Below are 23262 nucleotides of genomic sequence, written 5' to 3' on the forward strand. Positions count from 1 at the left end.
GCCATTGCATTCACTGGCATTCATTAAAAGACTGTATCGGATTGCCTTTTGAAACGCCTCTACAGCCTTGGCCACACCAACACTCTACCCTTTCCTGACGCCTGCGTCTCAGCAGCTATGAAACTGTCTCATGCCACAGAGAAAACCAGCTTTATCTCCCACCGAGCAGCACTAACCCGCAGATAAGACGGAGGGAGAAATGGACGGTGCGTTCTGTCCGTCTCCCGTTAGTGTTGCCTAGCACGACTGTGCCATTGATGATAAGGCGATAGGTTTAGGGATTGTCTTGGAAGAGCAGAACTGGCTTGATATCACCTGCTCTCCCTGTGTTTCTTCAAATATCTCACGCACAGGAACAAATTGAATTTCTCTCCATCTCCTTTTGAGTCCAAAGCAGTGTTTTCCTTGTCTCCTTCAACAAAGCCGGCTGTGTGTTTACAGGCCCTAACTCTATTATCTGGGTCTTTGAGGAGATAGCACACATGCGCCGGGCTCATCATGCTTCAGCTTGGTAAACATCTGTGTGAGTTGGCAAGGGCAGATTTGGGGGGTTGTGATCACTAAACTGCTGCAAGCTCCACAGATGATGCTCGTCCCATCTGCAACGGCTTTGAGATGTCATCCCTGAGCACCTGACAAATGATGCAGTAAACATTTTAGTGTGAGACCAGGTTATTGTAGCAGTGGTTACGGATGGTAGTAAAGAAAACACAACACCTCACTTTAAAATTCCTTTTTGCGCTATATTACATGTTATATATTACATATCTATTAGGGACTTGAAGTGTTTCTAAAAGTTGGCTTTAAATAAAACTGCAGCATGCTAATTACAGCATTGCCATAAAAAATAAAAATCAAGATGAACATGTCAACTACAATAATACAAAAAATGATGCTGAAAACAGTGATGCACAAGAACTGGACAAAGACGACCATCTGGATATGTACATTAAAAAAATGTGTCAGAATTAGGAATGCATGACATTAAAATTCTAGGCAATAGCGATAAGCTGATAGTTATTCATGTTATGGCTAATAACCAATAATGGCTGATATTGAAATTCTATACTATTTTGTCTAATAGTATAGAAATAAATCACTAAAAACTAAAATCAGTCCTTTAAATAATACAAGTGAATTTAGGCATCACAACATTATAATATACACTCTGAAATATGTGACCCTGGACCACAAAACCAGTCATAAGGGTCAATTTTTTTCAATTGAGATTTATACATCATCTGAAACCTGAATAAATAAGTTTTCCATTTATGTATGGTTTGTTAGGATAGGACAATATTTGGCCAAGATACAACTATATGAAAATCTGGAATCTGATGGTGCAAAAAAAAATTTTGCCCTTAAAGTTGTCCAAATGAAGCCCTTAGCAATACATATCCACTTACAAAAATAAATTAATATATTTAAGCTAGGAAATTTACAAAATATATTCATGGAATATGATCTTTACCTAATATCCTAATGATTTTTGGCATAAAAGAAAAATCAATAATTATGACCCATACAGTGTTGGCTATTGCTACAAATATACCTGTTCGACTTATGACTGGTTTTGTGGTCCAAGGTCACATATGGATATTCATTTTGATATTTAACAGTAATTAAAATTATTAGTGTTTTTAAAGACTAACTTTAAGTGAGTGTTAGATGACAGCAAACATAATCTAAATATGAAAACAGAACGAGCATGCACACTTAAAGGTGCAATGTGTAAAATTTAGGAGGCTCTATTGACAGAAATGCAATATAATATACATAACTATGTTTTCAGTGGTGTATAAAGACCTTACATAATGAACCGTTATGTATTTAATATCTTAGAATGAGCTATTTCTCTCTACATACACCGCGGGTCCATATCAAGTCATCATTTTGCACCGCCATGTTTCTACAGTAACCCTAAACGGACAAACTGCTCTACAGAGCTCGTTTCGTCACTAAGTTTGATGGTGTTTTTAGAGGCAGCTTGCATCGTCACTACATTGAATACGCACAAAGAATAACTAGTAGAAGTAGTAGTAGTCGTCATCTGGTTTATTCGAAGCAGAGACTGTTCTTTGTTAGAAGTAAAAAGAAACCTCATTGCTTGACTGGCTACTCTGCTGTCTCAGATGACATCTTTGTCTCTGTGTCGACCAGACGGCCACCGTAGCTTTTCTAAAGTGCTTCGAATGGGAAGGGTGAGCACGGTGCCGAGCACATTGCACCTTTAAATATTGTAAAAATAAAATATTAAAAATAAAAAATCTTGCCGCTAACTGATATACTACACTCTAAAATGCTGGGTTAAAACCATCCCAAGTTGGGTTGAAAATGGACAAACCCAGCGATTGGGTTGTTTTAACCCAGCAGTTGGGTTAATTGTTTAAAAACAGTATTGCTTTCTTAAAATGAACCCAAAATATCTGGAAAATTAAAATGTATTAATATGTTTAATACATGAACATTTTAATTTCATTTTAGATTCATTTTAAGTCAGCCATATAGTCATTTTCAAACAATAGTTGGGTTAAATAAAACTACCCAGCAGGTTGGGCAAACATTTAACCCAACTGCTGGGTTAAAACAACCCAATCGCTGGGTTTGTCCATTTTCAACCCAACTTGGGTTGTTTTTAACCCAGCATTTTTTAGAATGTATGCATATATAATTAATCGGCATGTAATAAATGAAGGGAAAAAACATTCAGACAGATTTTGTGTCAGCAGAGACTAAGTACAGTTATGATTACATCTGCCATGTTCTACTACACATAACATGACATAAACAATTTCACACACACACACACATATACGCACACAGGAGTTACTTAAAAGGTTTAAAATAACCTAGAGACAGAGTACTGCTGTATCCAGGCAACAGGAGAGCAGTGGGGGCTTCTAGAGGTAGTTGTTGTATTTGTGTGTGGAAACACTATGTGACCTTGTGCTCCTAGTTCAGCAGTGACAAACATCTGCACGACATGTGAATCAATAACGTATGTTTTATGATTGAGTTTTTACTTTTTTTGGGGGGGTTGGGGGGATGGGTTGGGGGGATGGGGCAAATGTAATATTGTGTAATGTTATGGGGGGGGGGATTCAGTTCCAATGAACTGTGCCTGTTGACAGTGTTGTTATTTGCACATGCTTTCTGTGTTTTTTTAGTGCTGATTCACTAAAGGAATTATGCAAATCAGATAACGGAACAAATGCTGCCACAAAATCTGTACATCAATGTGCAGCATCTCTCCACCACTGCAATCCAGACACCTTTGGCTCTTTCAAATGCTTGATTACACCACGCATATGGATATATGGCTGGTGATGATGTTCTTCTCCATCATTTGATGAGTAAATCCTGCGATATTCAATAGACAATGCACACAGATACTGTTTTTTAATGAAGTTCTGTGTACCAACTGCTTTCTGTGAGTGGTAATGATGGGAAGTTAATTTCACCATGCAAACAGAGCTGTTCAGATTGTAGTCTTTAAACCGGGAAAAGAATTAGCATTTTCTAGCCACTGGTTCCCATGGGAACTTTATATAGGTTTGTAGATTAGTATTTAACTTTTGTAAAATAAGGTCTCAAGATTATTTGACAAGCCACTTTCAGCAGGCCTAGTTATAAACATGTTAATATTTATCAATATTAATCTGTAAAACTGAATTAGGGGTGTCGCAATAGGTATTGACGATTACCATGATATTTTAAAAAATGAAATACTGATGATATGTTAATACTACAATTTTTATAATATTGTAAATAATCTAATCTGGCTAACTGATCAACAGTAAGTTTTTGTGCACTTTTGTACAGCTATGGTTACAAATTATCTCTCTCACCTTCATAAACTCATAATTATGTCATTAATTACTCACTCTCATGTCGTTCCACACCCGTAAGACCTTCGTTCATGTTCAGAACACAAATTAAGATATTTTTGATAAAATCTGATGGCTCAGTGAGGCCTTCATTGCCAGCAAGATAATTAACACTTTCAGTGCCCAGAAAGCTACTAAAGACATATTTTAAAGGGGACCTATTATGCAAAATTCACCTTTGCATGGTGTTTGGCTATAAATGTGTGTTGGCAGTGTGTGTACACAACCACCCTATAGTGCTAAAAATCCATCCACTCCTTTTTTTTAATCCCCATAAATCATAAGCAGTGTCTCAGAACAAGCCGTTTCCAGATCCCTGGCAGTGTGACGTCAAAAGCCACAGGCCGAATATCAGTACAAAGGGACAATACAAAACAGAGACTGTGCTAAAAATGTGTTACTCAAGGCGGATATACAAGTAAAAACTGTTCGTGATCCGGCTTACAGTCTCCAGAGTGATACTGGATATGGCAGTAATGAAGGTGAGAGCACTTTATTACAGTTCATCTGAGTTTATTTACGGATATAAAGTTTACCAGTTTATTAAGCACTACCTGAAAGGCTTAAGGTCTTTATATATTCGTTTACTTTTATGTTTAACGAGTGTTTCTGTGTTCTTCGCTATGTATGTTGATAATGATAATACAAGGAAAAGAGAGAGAGTTTATGGATAATATTTTAATGCACACTTGCAGTGTTTTATTAAGCTCTTACAGTGATTTTCTAGAGTGAAAATGGACGCTTTATCTTTTCTGTGAAGTACAATAAACGTCATAAAACTCATCTGTATAGTTTTGGCAATCATTCGAACGGTACAACAGGCCTGTACTAATATAGTTGATAAAAACAAGACAATAAAAGTTATAATCGTAATTTAACTAAACTATACCTGTTCTATCTCCATGCAGCATATATTCACAGTTTCTGACATTATAGTGCGTCCTGACTGATGAATTCTGTCACCGGAGAATCAGCTCTTAAAACTCTGCCCTCTTAGGCTGATCGCAGCAGCTCATTTGCATTTAAAGGGACCACACTGAAATGGCTCGTTTTTGCTCAACCACTAAAAGTGGCAATTTTAACATGCTATAAAAATGATCTGTGAGGTATTTTGAGCTAAAACACTCTGGGGACATCAGAGACTTATTATGCATCCTGTAAAATGGGGCATAATAGGTCCCCTTTAAACAGTTCATGTGACTACAGTGGTTCAACCTTAATGTTATGAAGTGACGAGAATACTTTTTGTGAGCCAAAAAAACTAAATAATGACCTCTAGTATTATATCTTGTGATGGCCGATTTCAAAACACTGCTTCATGAAGCTTCGAAGTTTACGAATCTTTTGTTTCAAATCAGTGGTTTGGAGCGTGTATCAAACCTGCAAAGTGAAAATTTAATTCAGCTGGATAAAGGTCACCGCCGCTCCATATTCACCTAGTATGTGCGAAAGTGAAAGTAAACGCGAGCTCATATTCAAACGTGATGTCAATACCCCGCATTTGAAAGTGGCTCCCTGATGCATGCAAATATCTTCCAATATGAAAGCTATCTTAGGCTGGGCTCAGCTCTGTATCAAGCTTAAAGAAAAATTTGGTCTCTATTTGCACTTTATTGAGAGAGTGCTTTGATTATGGTTGCATTTATTGATTGCTCTTAAGACTAAAAGACAACTGTTATTTATTTTTATGGTAACACTTTACAATAAGGTTTCATTAGTTACCGTTTGTTAACTTTACATGAACTAAGGAAGAACAATACTTCTACACCATTTTAGTTAATGTTAATTTCAACTTTTACTAATACATTGTTAAAATCAAAAGTTGTATTTGATAATATTACTTAATACACTATCATGAACTATATTTTTATGTTTAACTAACATTAACAAAGATTAATAAATACTGTAGCAAAGATATTGCTCATTGTTGATGTTGGTTAATTAATGTTAATAAATGAGACCTTATTGTAAAGTTTTACCATTTTTATTTGTACTCTTTATTTCTATGATCAATTTGTGGAAAGGAGCTCAGTTAGGAGGTCGAAAGTTGCAGAAGCTCATAAATCATGTACAGTAAGGTCTGAAAAGACTCGTATGAAATCATACAGGAGAGAAGCCAGTTTGCAGCAAAACATTTTACAGTGCTTGAATATTGTTGTTTTTTACTGCATATGATAATTCACACTGAGAAAGTAGAACTGAAATGACATTCATTACAAGATGATTAGTTAAAACATTTCAAATGCACCTGCAGATTATTTTTCTAATCATCTTTGAGGATTTCTTAAAAATAGTGTGTAAAAATCACATCTCGTTCTCGTCTCGTGAGCTACCTGTCTTTTAGCATTTTAGCATTTATATAGCATGATAATGTGGTTATCATGAATTCTTTTGGCCACGATAATAGTGTAGTGAAAATCTAGCCACTTTTCCACCATCGGGCAAAATTAAAATGACATGCTATTGTAGTACATAATATTTTCATCAAAAGTCAATTTTTTTTTTCATCTAAATCAAAAAAAGAAACTTCCACAGATCACTACAACAACCACAAAGATGTGAGTTACATCCTTGACAGAATGGACAACTGTTGTAGTCCTAATATAGAGGCTTCAGAATTCACAACTGAGGTCAGACAGTGTGTAATTTATGCTGTAGAACAAAACATCAAAGTCTCTTCAAGTTACGTGAACCACAGACCTTATTTTACTCACAAATTGAATACTGTTATTCTAAAACCCCTTTAAGAAATTCCCAAGGGAAGCCATGGTGCATTAGTCTTCCGGGTTGGTCTACAAATTGATTTCATGACTGAACAGTTCTATAGCACTGAGTTTTGTGAATAGGGCGCAATCAATAATAAGCCTAATTTACATAGAAATGAGGCATGTTTGTGCAGAAAATAATGACAAATTGGTGCAAATATGGTGCAACGCTATTCCAATGCATTTAGCACCTGGTTAAACTGGATTGTGGGTGGTTAATGGATAAGACGCAGGTTTTTGTGCAGAAATACTGTGCATGACATTGGCACAAATTTTAGATTAAATTGTCTCTCTTGATATGGTCTGATGCTCTCATTTGCCTTGGTCGTGAGGATCTGTAAATGATTGCAGTAATGGTTTAGAGTTATTCTCAAATGACAACATGGCAATTTGATAATGACTGGATATGGCAAATATGATGGAGTACCACACACGTGTCTCCACTCACAGGAGAAATATGGTGCAGTCAGTGCTCGTCCATACTCAAATCATAATAGAAGATCTTTCAGTGAACTTCAAACAGATTATAAGAACAATCCTGCAGGAATCAGGGAGCCATAAGTAAAATTACTACACCCGAGGCACTGGAAATGTCAAAGTATAACCCTATTACAAGCCAAGCAGAGCACCTCAACAGGATTACACCAAATCATCACGTTTTTCAAGCTTTCCCAGCAATATCCTCTAAAGCTCCTAAATCACAAATCACTAAAACATCTGCAGTTCATCTTTGTGACACACTGGGCAACCTTACAGAGTATTACAACATTTTATCACGACTGCAACTGCAGTGGCAATGCAGATACAGAAAAATAATGAATTAAATATTTACCTCACCCTGAAAAAGTTGTGGGAAAACTACTCATAAATTCAGTTTTCATTACTGCACTTGTGAAACGGCATTTTAGCAAGATAAAAAGCCAACCTGAGTCCGAGCTGTACATGTAGACGAACTTAGTCCACTTGTAGTGCTCAACAAGGGCGATCAGAGCATCCTGGAGCTCAGGTCTCAGCTGGATCACAAACTGGTTGTTGGTATCGATGGGGAAGCTGGGCGTGACGAAGCAGACGTGCAGAGCTCCGCAGAACGACATGAGCATGTTCATGGTCTTCCTGTCATACAGGCCGATTATGGCGTAGACTCCTTTGGAGAACTGGGAACAAACTGGGAAGAACACAGGAGAAGAAATGTTAGACTAATGTAATGGACATTAGATTTGCATTATAAAATAAAATTTGAAGAACATGAAACTAAGTAGTACATAAATAAATATAAATATATATTTCTGTAATATCATTACCAAACTGGGGTCCATTGAAAATTAGATTTTGCAAAAGATTTACAAAAACGTTTTCAGTTTTTAGGACTGAATGTGATCATTTAAGATATTTAATTTTAAACAATTATTTGCTTTGAATTGCTTTGAAATAATATCTGTTATGATAAGCAATATGCAAAGTGGGTGAAAAAAAACCTAAGAAACAAGATAAATATTTTCCAGATCATATTTTAATATCTTGCTCTGGCTTTACAGTGGCAACATACCACGACAGTTATTTAATTTAAAAAATAAAATATATAATATTTTTTATTTTATATGTAAATAATAGGGACAGTTCACTCAAAAATTAAAATTTTGTCATCATTTAGCCTACTCCCATCATAAGTTGTTCCAAACCTGAATGAGTTTCTTTCTTCTGTTGAAAATATATATTTTAAAGAATGTTGGTAACCAGACAGTTGACAGTAGCCATTGACTTCCATAGTATTAATTTCCTACTATGGAAGTCAATAGATACCATCAACTGTCTGGTAAATGATAAAGGTGAGTAAGCTAAATGATGACATAATTTACATTTTTGAAATTGGGATATAAACTATCCCTTTATCCCTTTAAAGATGTTTGGGTATTTTTTGCTACAAACAAAACAAAAAACATTGAATATGGAAATTGCTGCTGATGCAACTGCATATATAACACTGGATTAAAAGATCAGCTCATCAATATAATACAACATTTGAAACATTCATTAGCACTATATACTGTACTTCCAACATCTTCAATCAATACCCAGGGTTGACATAAGAAAGCTAGTGCTTGGTAGTCAATATGTTATCTAAAATTCTGTCATTATCACCCCCAAAGCACTTCTCCTGAAAAAACAAGACCTCAATATGTCTTGCCCTGTATTCTTCTTTGTAATTACAGTGACAGTGAAACCTCCACCCACCAATCATCTCTGCTCCAGCCCCCTCACAGCCGGCTAAACCCCATGTGCTTAAGAAGCACATGGCAATTGCTTTTTATTGCAGTACTCCTGAAGGGGGCCTGTTTCATGTACTTGTGAGCCCTTTGTTGAAGACAGTGTCAAATCTGGGTCTTCTCAAACAGAAAAGCTCCAGAACACCCTGGAAACATTGAGCATATTGAGTTTCCTTCATCTTCATCTCAACTCCAAACTGTATCCTACTTTATTCCCTTTTTTTTTATTCTGTAATTATATAAATGTCCCTCTGGGACATTTCACTGCTCCACTGTCTTTTTTTAAACCCTTGTACATTGCATTCATTAATAATAATGCAGGCGTTTTTTGATATAATTATGGCGCATTTGTAATAAAACACTATAGTCTCGCTTACCATACATTTCAATCTCAGCAGCTAAAATTCAAAAGTGTTTCCAAGCTAAGACCTAAGACCTTCCATTGGCTCCAGCTAACATATAATTCCAGGGAAGATATGTGCCATTTGCATTCAGATATGTTGGTTCCCTGAGGCTTTGAAGGATGTGCCACAGTTGTGACATTCTTCAGCTCCAAATCTTCCCCTTAGGCAAGCAAACTTTCAAATCAGCCTCAGAAAACAACTCAGATAGCAGATAGCTTTCTCTGCTATGCATCTACAACAGTCTGCAGTATTTAAGCTTCATTCCTCCATAATAATGACCCTGATTCTCCCCTCCACAGCACTGATAGTGGAGATTGACAAATGTACTGTCATTTGGAGATATGCATCTTTTAAAACGGGCGATAAAGAGTCAATGTGAGGCTGCACAATGCATTTATCTCAATCATTTGGAAAGATAACGCAAGATTTCTGTGTGCACATCATCTTTATCAGCGTTCTTCACGCCTACCGCAGATAAAAAGGAGGGGGAATCGAAAATAACTACTATTTTTTTTTGTAGTGCTGCTTGGAAGGAGTATCAGGGTTTGAATCTCTGTGTTCGGGTACAGAGAATGTGTATGAATGTATAGTCGGGTTGGGGAGGAGAAAACAAGTTTTCTGCCTGCGGTGATCTCCACGATGCTGAAAGATGTTTGTGACAGGTGGGTCCAGTGTGAGTGATCTCGTCTGATCTTCAGTCACTGCAGTGAAGATGAGAGGAGCTCTGCTGCATCAATCTGTTCCAGCAGCCTCTGTTCTCCTTGCCTTGGGTTATTGAGCAGCTGAGGTAAAAAGGGTGTTTGAACTCATGTACAGTCCTAAGGGAGTTGTGACATGGCTGATAAACCAAAATGGTGACAGGAGACATTTGGGCCAGCCATGGTTAATCAGAGATGCAGATTTGTTCTGATATTATTTTGACTGAAATGAGTCATAGCTGAATAAAGGGATAGTTTACCCAAAAATTAACATTACAAAAAATCACAATTACCCTGATGTCATTCGGATCCTTTCTTTATATAGCGTAAAATCCAAAAAGGAGATTTTGCCCAAGCTTCACCACCTGTTTTCCTTAGAACAAAAGTGAATGGTGATTTTTACTGACAATCACCCAAAAGGACAAAAATAAAGCACCGTATATGTGGTCCATATGACTCATGCACTATATTCTAAGAGATACTGTGCTATACACTCAAAAAAGTATCAGGCAATTGCTACATTTCTACCTGATCTGTCCATTAAAAATGTAGTCAGCTTGGTTCAAATTATATTAAATATTATTTTTTACTTGAATAAAACAAGTTCTTTCAGATGTTTTTACCTGACAAATCATTTTTACATGGTAGGTTTGTGTAACACCAAAATTTAAGCTGTTATTAGGCAAAAAATAGCATCTTAGGATGTGATGTGTCAGTTTAACATTAATGACACGAAACAACATTGAGAGCAGAAGAAAAGATTATCAGCAATTCAACAACTTTGGTCTGTTTCTCACACAAAACTATCATACATCTTCAGAAGACTTGGAATATTAAAAATAAATTAAAAGTTTGGGGTAATCCGTTTTTGAAAGATGCCTCTTGTGTTATTTTAAAGTACCCCTATTTTGGATTTTTGAAAATTACCTTTCATGTAGTGTGTAACATAGCTCTAAGTGAATGAAAACATCCTGCAAAGTTTTAAAGGTGCCATAGAATTGAAAATTGAATTTATCTTGGCATAGTTAAATAACAAGAGTTTAGTACATGGAAATGACATACAGTGAGTCTCAAACTCCATTGTTTCCTCCTTCTTATGTAAATCTCATTTGTTTAAAAGACCTCCGAAGAACAAGCAAATTTCAACATACATGACGAACATCTTGTAAAGATCCATTTTGAGGGTTATATTTGCTGTGTGAACTTTGTAAATGCACTGTATTACAGTCCAGAGCTCGGGGGCGGGGAGCGCGATTATTTAAAAGGGAAGCAGCCTGAATCGGCACATATTTAATGATGCCCCTGTAACACAGTTCGTAAATATGGGAAGAAGGAGGCGGGAACCGGCGAACATTCAACGTAACTTTAATCCAAAATAAACAAAGAACAAAAACGAAAGTAATGCCGGCAGACCCTCGCTAACGTCTGCCGGCCACACAAACATAACAAAACATAAAATAAAGTCCAGGCCTGGTCCTCTCTCGTCCTCCACGGTAGTCGCTCCTCCTTTTATGCTCCCGGAGCTCCTCCGTGAGGGTTGCGATCCATACCTGCACTTTAATAACTTACTTTAATAACTCCGTAAACTTGTACAGTTTACCGCACAGACACAGAAAGTTAATTTAGGGGGTTCACTCCTGAAACCTGACTGTGTGTATGTGGGCAAAAACTACCCACTTTTGTTGTCTAGAAAACAGAAGGTTGTTCAAGATTTTCTTGCATGTTTCACAAAGAACATAATACAAGATTGAAATGACATGGGAGTGAGTTAATGCCAAAACAAAAATCATTTTTAGGTGAATTGCTCCTTACAGCAGAATGAAAAGGTGGAAGCTCATCTTGAATCCTGAAACATTAGGCCCAGCGTTTCACTCTGAGAGAAAATACCTAGATCGTTTCAGAGATTACAGCCAAGCGGCCTCTTTTTGTCACCTAACAGAATCAGATTTTGTCCCTGGTGTCCTCTAAGCGGCTTGTAGCCTCAGTCTTTGCAAGATGATATATCTGATAAGGTACATTTTTATCACTGTATCATTCCAGCCCAGTGAAGGTCGGGGAGCATGTGGCCCTACAGGCACATATCCTGAAATCACCACTGCTAACCTCAGTGCCATTTCCTCTGAACTGCATCCAGTTCCTAACGGCTAATGAAGCTAATGACATACCCGTCATCTATAATCAACGATCAAGCATCCACAGCTTACTGGTATCAAAAAGCCATTGCCATTCATATTTCACATTGCTTCATTATAGGTTGGAAGTCCTTGCTAATGGCTATGTAGCTGATGCTAACGTGGCTGCATGAGGTATCCTGGGCAGTCTTCTGTGGATATTCAAGTAGGCTATCACATCAAGGCACTCATTGTCTTTAAAGTCTTCCATCACTTGTATATAAGCTTCAAATTAACACAGGTAAAAGCTCTTCAGCGGTCTATGTGAGTTCCACAGGGATGACACACAAAACAGTGTTTGTTCCTGAACTCGCTCTGACGTGAGCTTCAATGGGTCTCTTTGGAGCCCGCCTGATTGACATGCTGTGGACATTTGGCCCGACTGCATGTCAATGTGATGAAAGGACTGATACGTGCTGAAAGGAGGACCACGGGGCCGAATGGGACTAATGCCAAGAACTGACTGTCATAAAGGCTTGTGATATGGCAAAAGCAGAAACGGGTTCTTAAAATAATTCATGTATGGAAGAAAAAGGAATCTGTCCTATTCACAATAGACAAAAGCCTGTTTGCCAGATTTAAAATGATGTGATGAGGGGTTTTATTCAGCTAGAAAGGCAAGAGGAGAAACACTCATCACCATCATGACAGGCGCTGACTGGTTATTTCAACTGTCATGGAGAGGTCGACGTACTGTATGTAGCTCACTATTCATCAGTGCAACTGGCTACTCAACTTCAACATTAAATCAAAGGTGCATGCAATTCTTGAACATGAATAACGTGTAGCAATTTTCATGTCGTCTGATATTCAGTGGGTCCAGCCAATTCTGATAAACTGTTTACTGTGAAAACATGTGACACATTTCAAATGAAAGCTGAAATATAGCATTGAAGACCATATTAAAGTGATGGTTCACCTGAAAATAAAATTTCTGTCATCATTTACGCACAATCACCCTCAAACCGGTATGACTTTCTTCTGCTATGCACAAAAGAAGTTATTTTATGGAATGTTTCAACTGTTTTTGTCTTTACAGTAAAAATCAGTGGGATCCAAACAATATTGACTATTGATTTTGCATCTAGAGAGGTTTAAAGGGAACACTTTTTCACAAGATGTCTCGGGTGTCCCCAGAATGTGTCTGTGAAGTTTCAGCTCAAAATACCCAACAGATCATTTTTATAGCTTGTCAAATTTGCCCCTATTTGGGTAAAACACGCCATTTTTGTGTGTGTCCCTTTAAATGCAAATGAGCTGCTGCTCCTGGCTGCTTTCAAGAAGAGGGTGGAGCCTTAACAGCTGCTTCGGTTGCTCAACAACAACAACAAAGCTGGAGAATCTCATGCAGCCAAAAAAGAGAGACTAAGGAAGAAGTTACAACTTTTACAATGCAACTGGACGTCTCTGAATGGTTAGTGGATAAATATTACATTGATTCTCGATCAATACAATGAATCTGGATCTGCCGCTCTAGGACAGCGCTCGTGCAATTCAATCATGTAAGTGGTTAAATAAATATACTTGCACCTCGGCTAAGAATGCTTTTATGATGCGAGATTTGTAATTCGCTTCAACCTTTTCGAACTTTATGATTGATTATTTTAGGATCAAGTGGTGTGTGTAAAGGAACTGAAAGCAGGCAGTGTATGAGTGTTTCTAAAGCATAGTAGTGCCATCTGCTGTTTAAAAACTAAGCTCAGAATCGATTCGAGACAGAATCGCTCCAGATTCTTTGTATCATGAATCAAGATTCTATGTATAATACCAGCCCTAATAAATGTAGTTGCTGTGGAGTTGATTCAACTCATCGACTAGCATGTGCCGACATGTTAATTTTTTGTGCAAAACCGTGTGGACGCCCACTATAAATAGCGTACTTGTTTGCCAAAAAGAGCCATACATACCAGGCTAACGTTTATGATTGCTATCAAATGCTGTGAATGGTCTAATATTTTTCCAAAATACCGCTCCTTTTTTAGAAATCGAGCTTACCAGGATCAACTTGCAGGCTATCCAAGCTAACAAGACTCTAAATAGTGTTCTGTGCTCGTCTGTGCAGCCAACGACAGAACAGTTAGCATATTTTGCTCGAACTTTTGCCATGGCGTTACAACTGGTACACCGTTTTTGCTTGCGAAAACAAAATGACGGCGCTATGGGTGGAAACGTGCAGATTGAGGGGTGGTAATATTATAATAAGATCCCCTTCCTACATCACAAGGGGAGCGAAATCTGAGTGGCTCGTTTTTCCACACGCTTGCAGAGAAAGGCTTGCCAAAACAAAGTTATCGGGTTATCCTTTAAGTTTTCTGGGTTGGTGGTAGATGCACTGGGGACCTGATTATAGCACTTTAATGAGAAAGTCAGCCACAAAGGAAATATTTTTATGATATGTCCCCTTTAAAACAACATGACAGTCAGTGAAAGTGAGTAAATGATGACAGGAGGTTCACATTTCCCTATATAAACACACTACATCATGGGACCTCATGGGAATTTAATGTAGGGGTATGATCCCATCAGCACTTTCACTATTCAACTTCCCCGTCAGAACAGTATTCTACGATCTGTCCACTGCAATCTAATCTTAACACTCCAGTCCTCTTGATTTTTACATTGTACATTGTCTTGCCATGCATGTCGGTTAAAGCCCACTGTTATTAGAGCAAATTAAACTCTCTTTCATGTGGTAATTTGGAGAACAATTTTCGTTCCCCAGAAAAACACCTGTCCTACTCCAGCTAAATATTGTCAATTCCCTCCCACAAAAGTGAATTTCTCACTATAACTCCCTTTGTGGCTCTGCTCCCACATGCATACATCAAAACCCCTCAAAATAATCACTTTGGCTATGATGCAATAAATAATAGATTAAATGAATCTATTTGAGCTGTGCTAAACGGTTACTGTAGCTCTTCAGAGTCAAGCCATCTTTGGCAAATAATTAAGGCATATATCTAAGAAAATAAGAGTCTGTACTGCTCTGTGTGCCATTTCTGCCATGCATGTCATCTACATAGTAATGGGAACATCTAAAAGTCTTATTAAAAAATATACAGCCCTTACATGTGTTATACAAAGAAATATAAATTTTATGGGTAAAGGTGACATGCTGTATTTTTTCTTTGCTCTTTTCAGATTATCTGACAGTATAAAAAATAGAAATGCAAAGTCTTACACTATAACAGATAAAGTGAAAATTAAACATCCATCTCAGCTGATCCGATTTGCAGCAGAAATGCATGTGACCACATTGCAATTGTAGTATAGACGCTAATCTGCACTGATGTAAACCCAGACAGCAGAAAAGGACCGCACACTCACCTGTCAATCAAACTCTGCATTAAAACAGTAGTTTTCAATCTCAGCTGACCACTTGTGAATAGATTGCTTAAAGGAACACTCCACTTTTTTTGAAAATAGGCTCATTTTCCAACTCCCCTAGAGTTAAACGGTTGAGTTTTACCGTTTTCGAATCCATTCAGCCGATCTCCGGTTCTGGCGGTACCACTTTTAGCATAGCTTAGCATAGTTCATTGAATCTGATTAGACCGTTAGCATCGCGCTTAAAAATGACCAAAGAGTTTTGATATTTTTCCTATTTAAAACTTGACTCTTCTGTAGTTACATCGTGTACTAAGACCGACAGAAAATGAAAATTTGCGCCTGCTGCAGCCATGATACAGCAGCAAAGTTCCTTGATTGTTACGCCTGAATGAGAGTATAGTTCCTAGCCATATCAGCCTAGAAAATCGCAACTTTTCATTTTCTGTCGGTCTTAGTACACGATTTAACTACAGAAGAGTCAAGTTTTAAATAGGAAAAATATCAAAACTCTTTGGTCATTTTTAAGCGCGATGCTAACGGTCTAATCAGATTCAATGAACTATGCTAAGCTATGCTAAAAGTGGTACCGCCAGAACCGGAGATCGGCTGAATGGATTCGAAAACGGTAAAACTCAACTGTTTAACTCTAGGGGAGTTGGAAAATGAGCCTATTTTCAAAAAAAGTGGAGTGTTCCTTTAAGACGAAAGTTAATACCAGGAGTAAACAAAACTTAACTCCATTGTGGAGATGAGCACATTAAGGCTAAACATGCTGTTTTTGAAGAATTTTAATATCTTCAGTGGCTATTTATGTTAATATTTTAACATAAAGGCACAATATGTAAGATTTTTATATTAAAATCCACTTGCACAGTGTTATATATTTCGTTCAGTTGTGTACTTACATTATCCTAAATGTTTCCAAGAATTTGCAAATTTAGAGAAATTCATAATTTTAAATAGTGCCCGTCCCTCCCTTGTCACTTGTCGCCTGTCAATGACGTATATCTGCGTTATCCCTGGTTTCCACTTGTACTGCATAGTAACCATGGCAACAGACGCGGACAGCTGCGTTACATCTAGTGGCACGCTGTTGTTGTTTTGTTCAAACATTATGGATCCATGGCAAGCAAACTTTGGGGCAAAATGGGAAATAAAACGAGGATCAATTTCGGTGTGGCATTTCCGCGATGGCGAGAGCTTTGCGACAATCTTTGACATGACAGAGGCGCCGCTCTTGCACGTTATTAGACAAGGTAAGCAAAAGTAGCCTACAAAAGACTAATCAATTTTATATAGCTCAACACAATGAAATGTTACAATATCATCAATGATATTCTAATGTTGATCTAGCTTACTGTTAGTCTCATACAGTCAACAAATACACAAAATAGCATTGCAGTGCTGCGTTACCTCACAATTAGTTCACTTTCAAATTAAAATTTCCTGATAATTTACTCACCCCATGTCATCCAAGATGTCCATGTCCTTCTCTCTTTAGTATAAAAGAAATTAAGGTTTTTGATGAAAACATTTCAGGATTTTTCTCCATATAATGGACTTCAACGGCCTCCAAACGGTTGAAGGTCAGAATTAGTTTCAGTGCAGCTTCAAAGCGTTCTACATGATACCAGAATAAGAGTCTTATCTAGAGAAACCATCAACCTCATTTTCTAAAAAAAAATTTAAATTATATACATTTTAAAGCGGAACTCAGTAAGATTTGCGAAGCTCCCCCTACAGGTTCCTTCAGTGAATCACACTGTCGTAAATACTCCAAGCACAGCTCTGGACTACAACGACTACAAAGCTCACCAGCGCAAATACAGTACAAGAATGAGGAAGTGGGTAATTTGCAAATACAGTACACTCGATGGAGGTGGGTAATTTTCGAAATTGTCATAATATATACATTGTTTTTGAATTACCGTAAAGCATTTTGTCACTCTCGCATGAACATGAACATGAGGTGAGATTGTGTGGGGTCGATGCAGCTCAATTTGCAAGTTCTGTATTCTGGCGCAGACGTGCCAGAGGGGGTTAGTGCTCGCCTCAAATACACCACTACAAGTCAATTAACCATCGTAAGGACATAGAAAACTATTTATGAAGGTAAAAAAAAATTAGCTCTCTTCTTCTTCTTCTCTATTAGAATTCTGGCAGTGTAGACCCTGCTAAATTTATTACTGCCCTCCACAGGTCAAAGTTTGAACTAACTGTTATATACTTGCACTAGCATATTGTATATGACAATTTAGTTTAAACTTTGACCTGTGGAGGGTCTACACTGCCGGAATTCTAATAGAGAAGAAGAAAAAGAAGAGAGCTAGTTCAAGATGAGCATTTATGGTTAAAATGTATAAAATTGTAATTTTTTTTTAGAAAATGAGTGATGGTTTCTCTAGATAAGACCCTTATTCCTCATCTGTGATAGTGTAGAACGCTTTGAAGCTGCAATGAAACTGTAATTTTGACCTTCAACTGTCTGGAGGCCATTAAAGTCCACTATATGGATAAAAATCCTGAAATGTTTTCATCAAAAACCTGAATTTATTTTCGACTGAAGAAAGAAAGACATGGGGGTGAGCAAATTATCAGAAAATTTTAATTTGAAAGTGAACTAATCCTTTAACAATTATTGACCAAATAATAGACAAAAATGGGCCCAAATGGGCTTGAAATTATAAATGTACATGTCTGCATTACTGTATTGCCATTATTGCAGGTTGGTAACTTTTAACCAAAATTTACTCAGCTCTTCACATTCCTCCTGAACATATCAATCAAGTAACAAAAACACTGATTTTCTTTTGTTCTGTTTCTTAAAGACCCATTCATTGTTCTCTAGTCCTGTTTTTTGTTCTTGTAACAAAAGAGGAAAATTATCAAATTATAATCAAATTGAATTTTGTTGCACTTTCTGGCTCACAAACTGCTCAAGTGCTCTTGGGTTTAGTTCTGGGAAGGTGTATGCAGCGATTAGAGGATAAGACAGCAGCCATGCACAATCGCCCAGATTAGCGAACTCTCTGCAGATGTAATTAGCTCCGTAAAATTCACACTTCCCTGTGACAAGAACATCAGCCATTACGTTAAACTTTCCTTTGATAGCCTCCCTCTAACAAGACCCTCTCCAATGCCACCCTATAAAAATGCCCTAAGGAATCCCCTAAAATGGAAAACATCGCTCCAGCCCCAGTTTCTGAGCTCAGCCTCCAAGTAAACAACATACTCTGCTTTGAGGCTCTGAGAGTCACTTAAAAGGCATCAGTGATGTGTACACGAGAAAGGTTTATAACACGCACTCATCTGGGAGATACTATAGCCTATATGACTCCCCTGAACTTGTCAGGGTGATCAGTCTACTCTGCTAGTGTCGAAGTATCTCAAAATATTTTCTCTCTCTATATCAGAAGCTGTCCGCATGCTAAGCATTATGCACTGTTGTACTACGCTGGCAGGGTTGAACACAAACATGGAAAGGTTGCCTGTGTCAATCTCAGACATCAAAGGGCAACATTTATGACTGACAGTCAGCTGAAGCAGGAATGAGGATGTTTTCTCTGTTTGGCTTGTCTAAAAATGTTCATATTAGAAATGTACAGGATATGTCTCATATTCCAATTCATGACAAAAAAATATGTTGTCTAATCTGTAGAAAACCATGTTAAAGGTAACAACAGTGGTGCCAGAAACGTGCTGTAAAAATGTGGTGATGGTGCTTCAGGCAATGTTTCAACAGAAATAAACTAATGACAAAAATAATGCAATAAACAACTTAAAATGTATATCCTTACAAAACTGATAACAAAAATAAGTGGAAACATAACTATTTAAAACAGGGACTTCTGGGAGTGCCTTCTAATAAAAAAAAAAGATAAATGAGCAATAAATAAAACATTTAATCTAATATCATTTAAATCTAATATCATTTTCAATGTATTTGGTAAGGTAACTTCACTTTTACATTTTTTAAATTAAAATGACAAAAAAAATAATTTTTTTGTATAAATCTCTTTTGTGAACACATAATGAGCACACAATAAACACAAAGAAGTGAAAATATACAAACTAATGAAGCATCTGGAAATGTGAAAACACCATGTGTTTCAAACTGTGTCAAATTCAACCTCAGGTGTTCTAGGACATTTTGCCAGCTTTGCAGTTCCACCTGCCGTTCTTTTTGACAGTAATCCAGCTGGGTTTTAAGACTGTATAAGAGAAGACACGTTTACAACACCAAAATGTCTGAGGTTCTCCTTCTTGCCTGAGCCTACAATATTTCACGGGCATAAATAATCTGTGCAGAGTCGAAAATTCAGCAAAGCAACAAGGTAGAAGGAAACAGGTCGCGTGCGCACTGCAGAGGTTTGGCTTTGGGAAGAGTAACAGACCAATGAGATACACATTAATATAGAACTTACAGGCGTATGTCATGGCAAAGCTGCTCCCCGTGTCCACCATGTCCACTTGTGGTACCAGTTTAGGAACATCATTGTGTTGAGAGAGCGCGAAACGGAACACGTCGTATTCATGGGAGTCGGTTGGAAACAAACCTCCTGTCGAGATTACAAAAAAGTAATTCAGGGAAAATAACAACAGAATGGGAGTATTCAAACCCAAATGGCTAAGTGTGCCTCACACTGTGCGACGGAAACTTTAAATCACTGTCAGGACACGGATATGAACAATAGCCGCCTAATACTCACCTATGTTGATGTTACTTGGGAAACTTGAACATGAACACAACCCAAGCAAACCGGTTAAGAGAAAGACGAAGCTTTGCCGCATATTTCCGTTTGCATTTGAGAAACTGAGAAAAAGCCAAATGCCAAACATATATGTATATCCCAAAGTCTTTGCTTCTTCACTCACACTGAGCCCATAGCGGTAACACAGAGCCAGCAGAGCGTAGAGAATCCCAGTCAGTCCTGTTGGCAATAGCGGTGGTCACTGAATAAGCGTGTCTCTTGACAGCCCTACTTACAAATGAACACTCTCTGTAGTCTCAGCAGTAGAAAGAAAACGAGGTCTTGATCGCTTTCTTAACATCACCGCGCGCTCCCGGTAGGTCGTTACTCTACTCACTGTAGAAGAGCAACTGACTGGGTAAACTTGAAGCCGTGCGCAGACTGTACCATTTTATAGAAACACGATTTTCTCCAATTGGCAAATGTGTAGCTATGTAAGATTATTATAATTTAAACTAGAAAACAATATTTGTTTTGGGAGTATTAAAAGGGAGCCTTGAGTCTGATAAACGTGTCAAAGCTTCTGAGTAAAAGTACATTAAGTGGGACAGTTGGTGGAAACGATGTTATCCAACAAGAAATCAAACACCGATTTAAACACCTTTTTGTTTCTGTGTGTCAATGACAAATATTAACATCTGAGAAAATACTTTTTAAAACATGTAACAAGTTCATATGTTCATATTTGTGTAATATTTTTTTACAAAAATGTTGAGTTGACTATCATGTCAATAAGTAAAAAATAATATAGCCTACTTAAATTGTACCCAAACTTAATTTTCAACATATATCAATGTAATAATTTATTTGTTTACAAATATCATTTTTATTTGTGAAATGTGACATTTTGTGTACATGTCAAATAATTTCATATAATGACCTTGACATATGAGGGTCTAAAGGAGATCTCTCAATTATATCAAATTCCTTCAAGTCCACAAGACTGTCATTGTAATTGACTTTGTCGCAGTTACATTTTAATAACACATTTCAAATCAGGAATAAAATCTGACTAAATTTGAAATAATATTATTTCTGCATCTTAAGCTCAAATTACTCTGAATTAATGAGCATGTGCATGCATTCTAGAGTAAACAAACAGGCAATTTGTTCTTTTAACTTTAAGCCACACTGAGTTTGGCAGAAATAAATACACACATCAAGACATCTCTCCAGTTAGGTCATCACAATGTCAGACAGTTCCGCTGCCCCTTTAGACTTCTACCCAAAATCTGCCAAGTATAACTAAAGGAAGGCAACTGTTTTTTGGTTTGTTTTATCTGGTTCATACTCACTCTGAGCCAGTGCATTTAATAATAACCCTGACCCAACATCTCTGTTCACAATACACATTTTCATAAAATCACATAGCTGAGCCCACAAACACTCCACTAAAATAAAAATGATGCAATGAAACCCCTCTAATGAATCTGAGGTTCATATCAATAATTGTATTGCACACAAATATAGTAGAGAATGGCACAGATTGTGCCTTTACCGTTCCATGAATTAATAAATGATAAATGCACATTGTATTCACATCTATATTGCATGTAATGCATTACAGACTGAAACTGTCAGCACTTTCTTAATTTAGGCTTTTCACACTGTTCCAATGAAATGCATGAGTAAAAATATGGCCCATACACACACACACACACACACACACACACACACACACACACACACACACACACACACACACACACACACACACACACAACAGAGTCCATGATTTTATCCAAAGACAATTATTTGAATTGATTTGTGCACCTCTAATTAGTTACTACACCTATTATCTAATTCATTTCAGTTATCCAAGTATGCTCTTAAAAACTACAGTGGTTTAATATAATCCTAACATTGGGCTGAAGATGAGTCCACTGAGATTAGATACTTTTACAGTGACATAGCCCTATAAATTTAGACAGCACAAATGGCTTCATCAACTTCAGGATGTAATGACATTAACATCCATGACACAGACCAATTACAGTGTGGTGGAGCTCCAGTCCCCCTTAGCTATACCAACAGAAGGAACTCCTCTATCCCCATGGGGTTTTTTTTGTTGCACTGGCAAGTGCCAAGAAAATGCCTTATGGGAATCGTGAATATGAGTTACTTCAAGTTAGTTGAAACAAGAAAAAAAAAATGAATTATTAAACACCCATAAATAAAACATTAATGTTGTAAATAAAATAAGTAAGGTTTGCTTGAGTGCGTAGTTATGCAGTTTGTAAACTGGGTGGCTTCAGAATTTAATTAGCTTTGTTTGAGGAAAGTGTCCACTATAGTGACCATTTCCATCTAATTATTTAAAACACATGCATTTACAGAATAAAAAAATAACTTCACCATAAAAAAGTAAAGTGACAATATTGCAAGTAATATGGGAGGCATTTTGGTTACTGTATTTTGTTTTTTGTGTATATTCAATACAATATATAAAAATTATTATGTTTATAGGTATTAAATTGATTTATATTAAATGTATATTAAATATATTTAGATTATTTATATTAAATTAAATTTATACTAAATGTATTATATATAAATTATTATAAAACAGATAGTTCCGGCCCTTGGTTCTGATTGGTTGAGCCATGTTCGAAGTCCCGAAAACATACGGCTGACTGCATTACATGTATCACTGCTCCACTGAGTGTCTTAACAACCGCTCTTAGCAACATAAACATATATTTGTTCTGAATTGATTTTGTTCATTAAAGCTTATTATATAGAAGAGTATTGTGAGAGAGATAGAGTAACCGAGTTTATTAACTGCATTCAGATTTAGCATTTTCAGTTCTATGTTCATAATAAAAAATCAGTTTAAATGTCCGCTGCGATCTTGTCCTTTTAACTTTTAATGGGTTTCCGGTGCGCTGCTGACACTGACAGCGCTGGTCAAAGCATTGTTGTAACGAGGTTAGTAGATGTGGGAAGAAGGAGGCGGGAACCGGCGAACATTCAACGAAACTTTAATATAAAA

General features: G+C 37.0%; 1 protein-coding gene across 1 annotated transcript in view; it reads right to left on the reverse strand.

Moving 5' to 3' along the window:
* The window catches only part of gria1b (glutamate receptor, ionotropic, AMPA 1b), a 66999-nt gene extending 46689 nt beyond the window's left edge, over positions 1–20310 (reverse strand). Inside the window, exons 1-3 of the mRNA XM_067374952.1 lie at positions 20229–20310; positions 19944–20078; positions 7578–7817 (exon numbers count right to left, since the gene is read on the reverse strand). Coding sequence (XP_067231053.1) covers positions 7578–7817; positions 19944–20078; positions 20229–20310 — 457 coding nt within the window. The remainder of the gene's footprint in view (positions 1–7577; positions 7818–19943; positions 20079–20228) is intronic.
* Between the last annotated feature and the right edge of the window lie 2952 nt (positions 20311–23262).

This window comes from Chanodichthys erythropterus, chromosome 22 (genome assembly GCF_024489055.1).
Source record: "Chanodichthys erythropterus isolate Z2021 chromosome 22, ASM2448905v1, whole genome shotgun sequence".
Taxonomy (NCBI): domain Eukaryota; kingdom Metazoa; phylum Chordata; class Actinopteri; order Cypriniformes; family Xenocyprididae; genus Chanodichthys; species Chanodichthys erythropterus.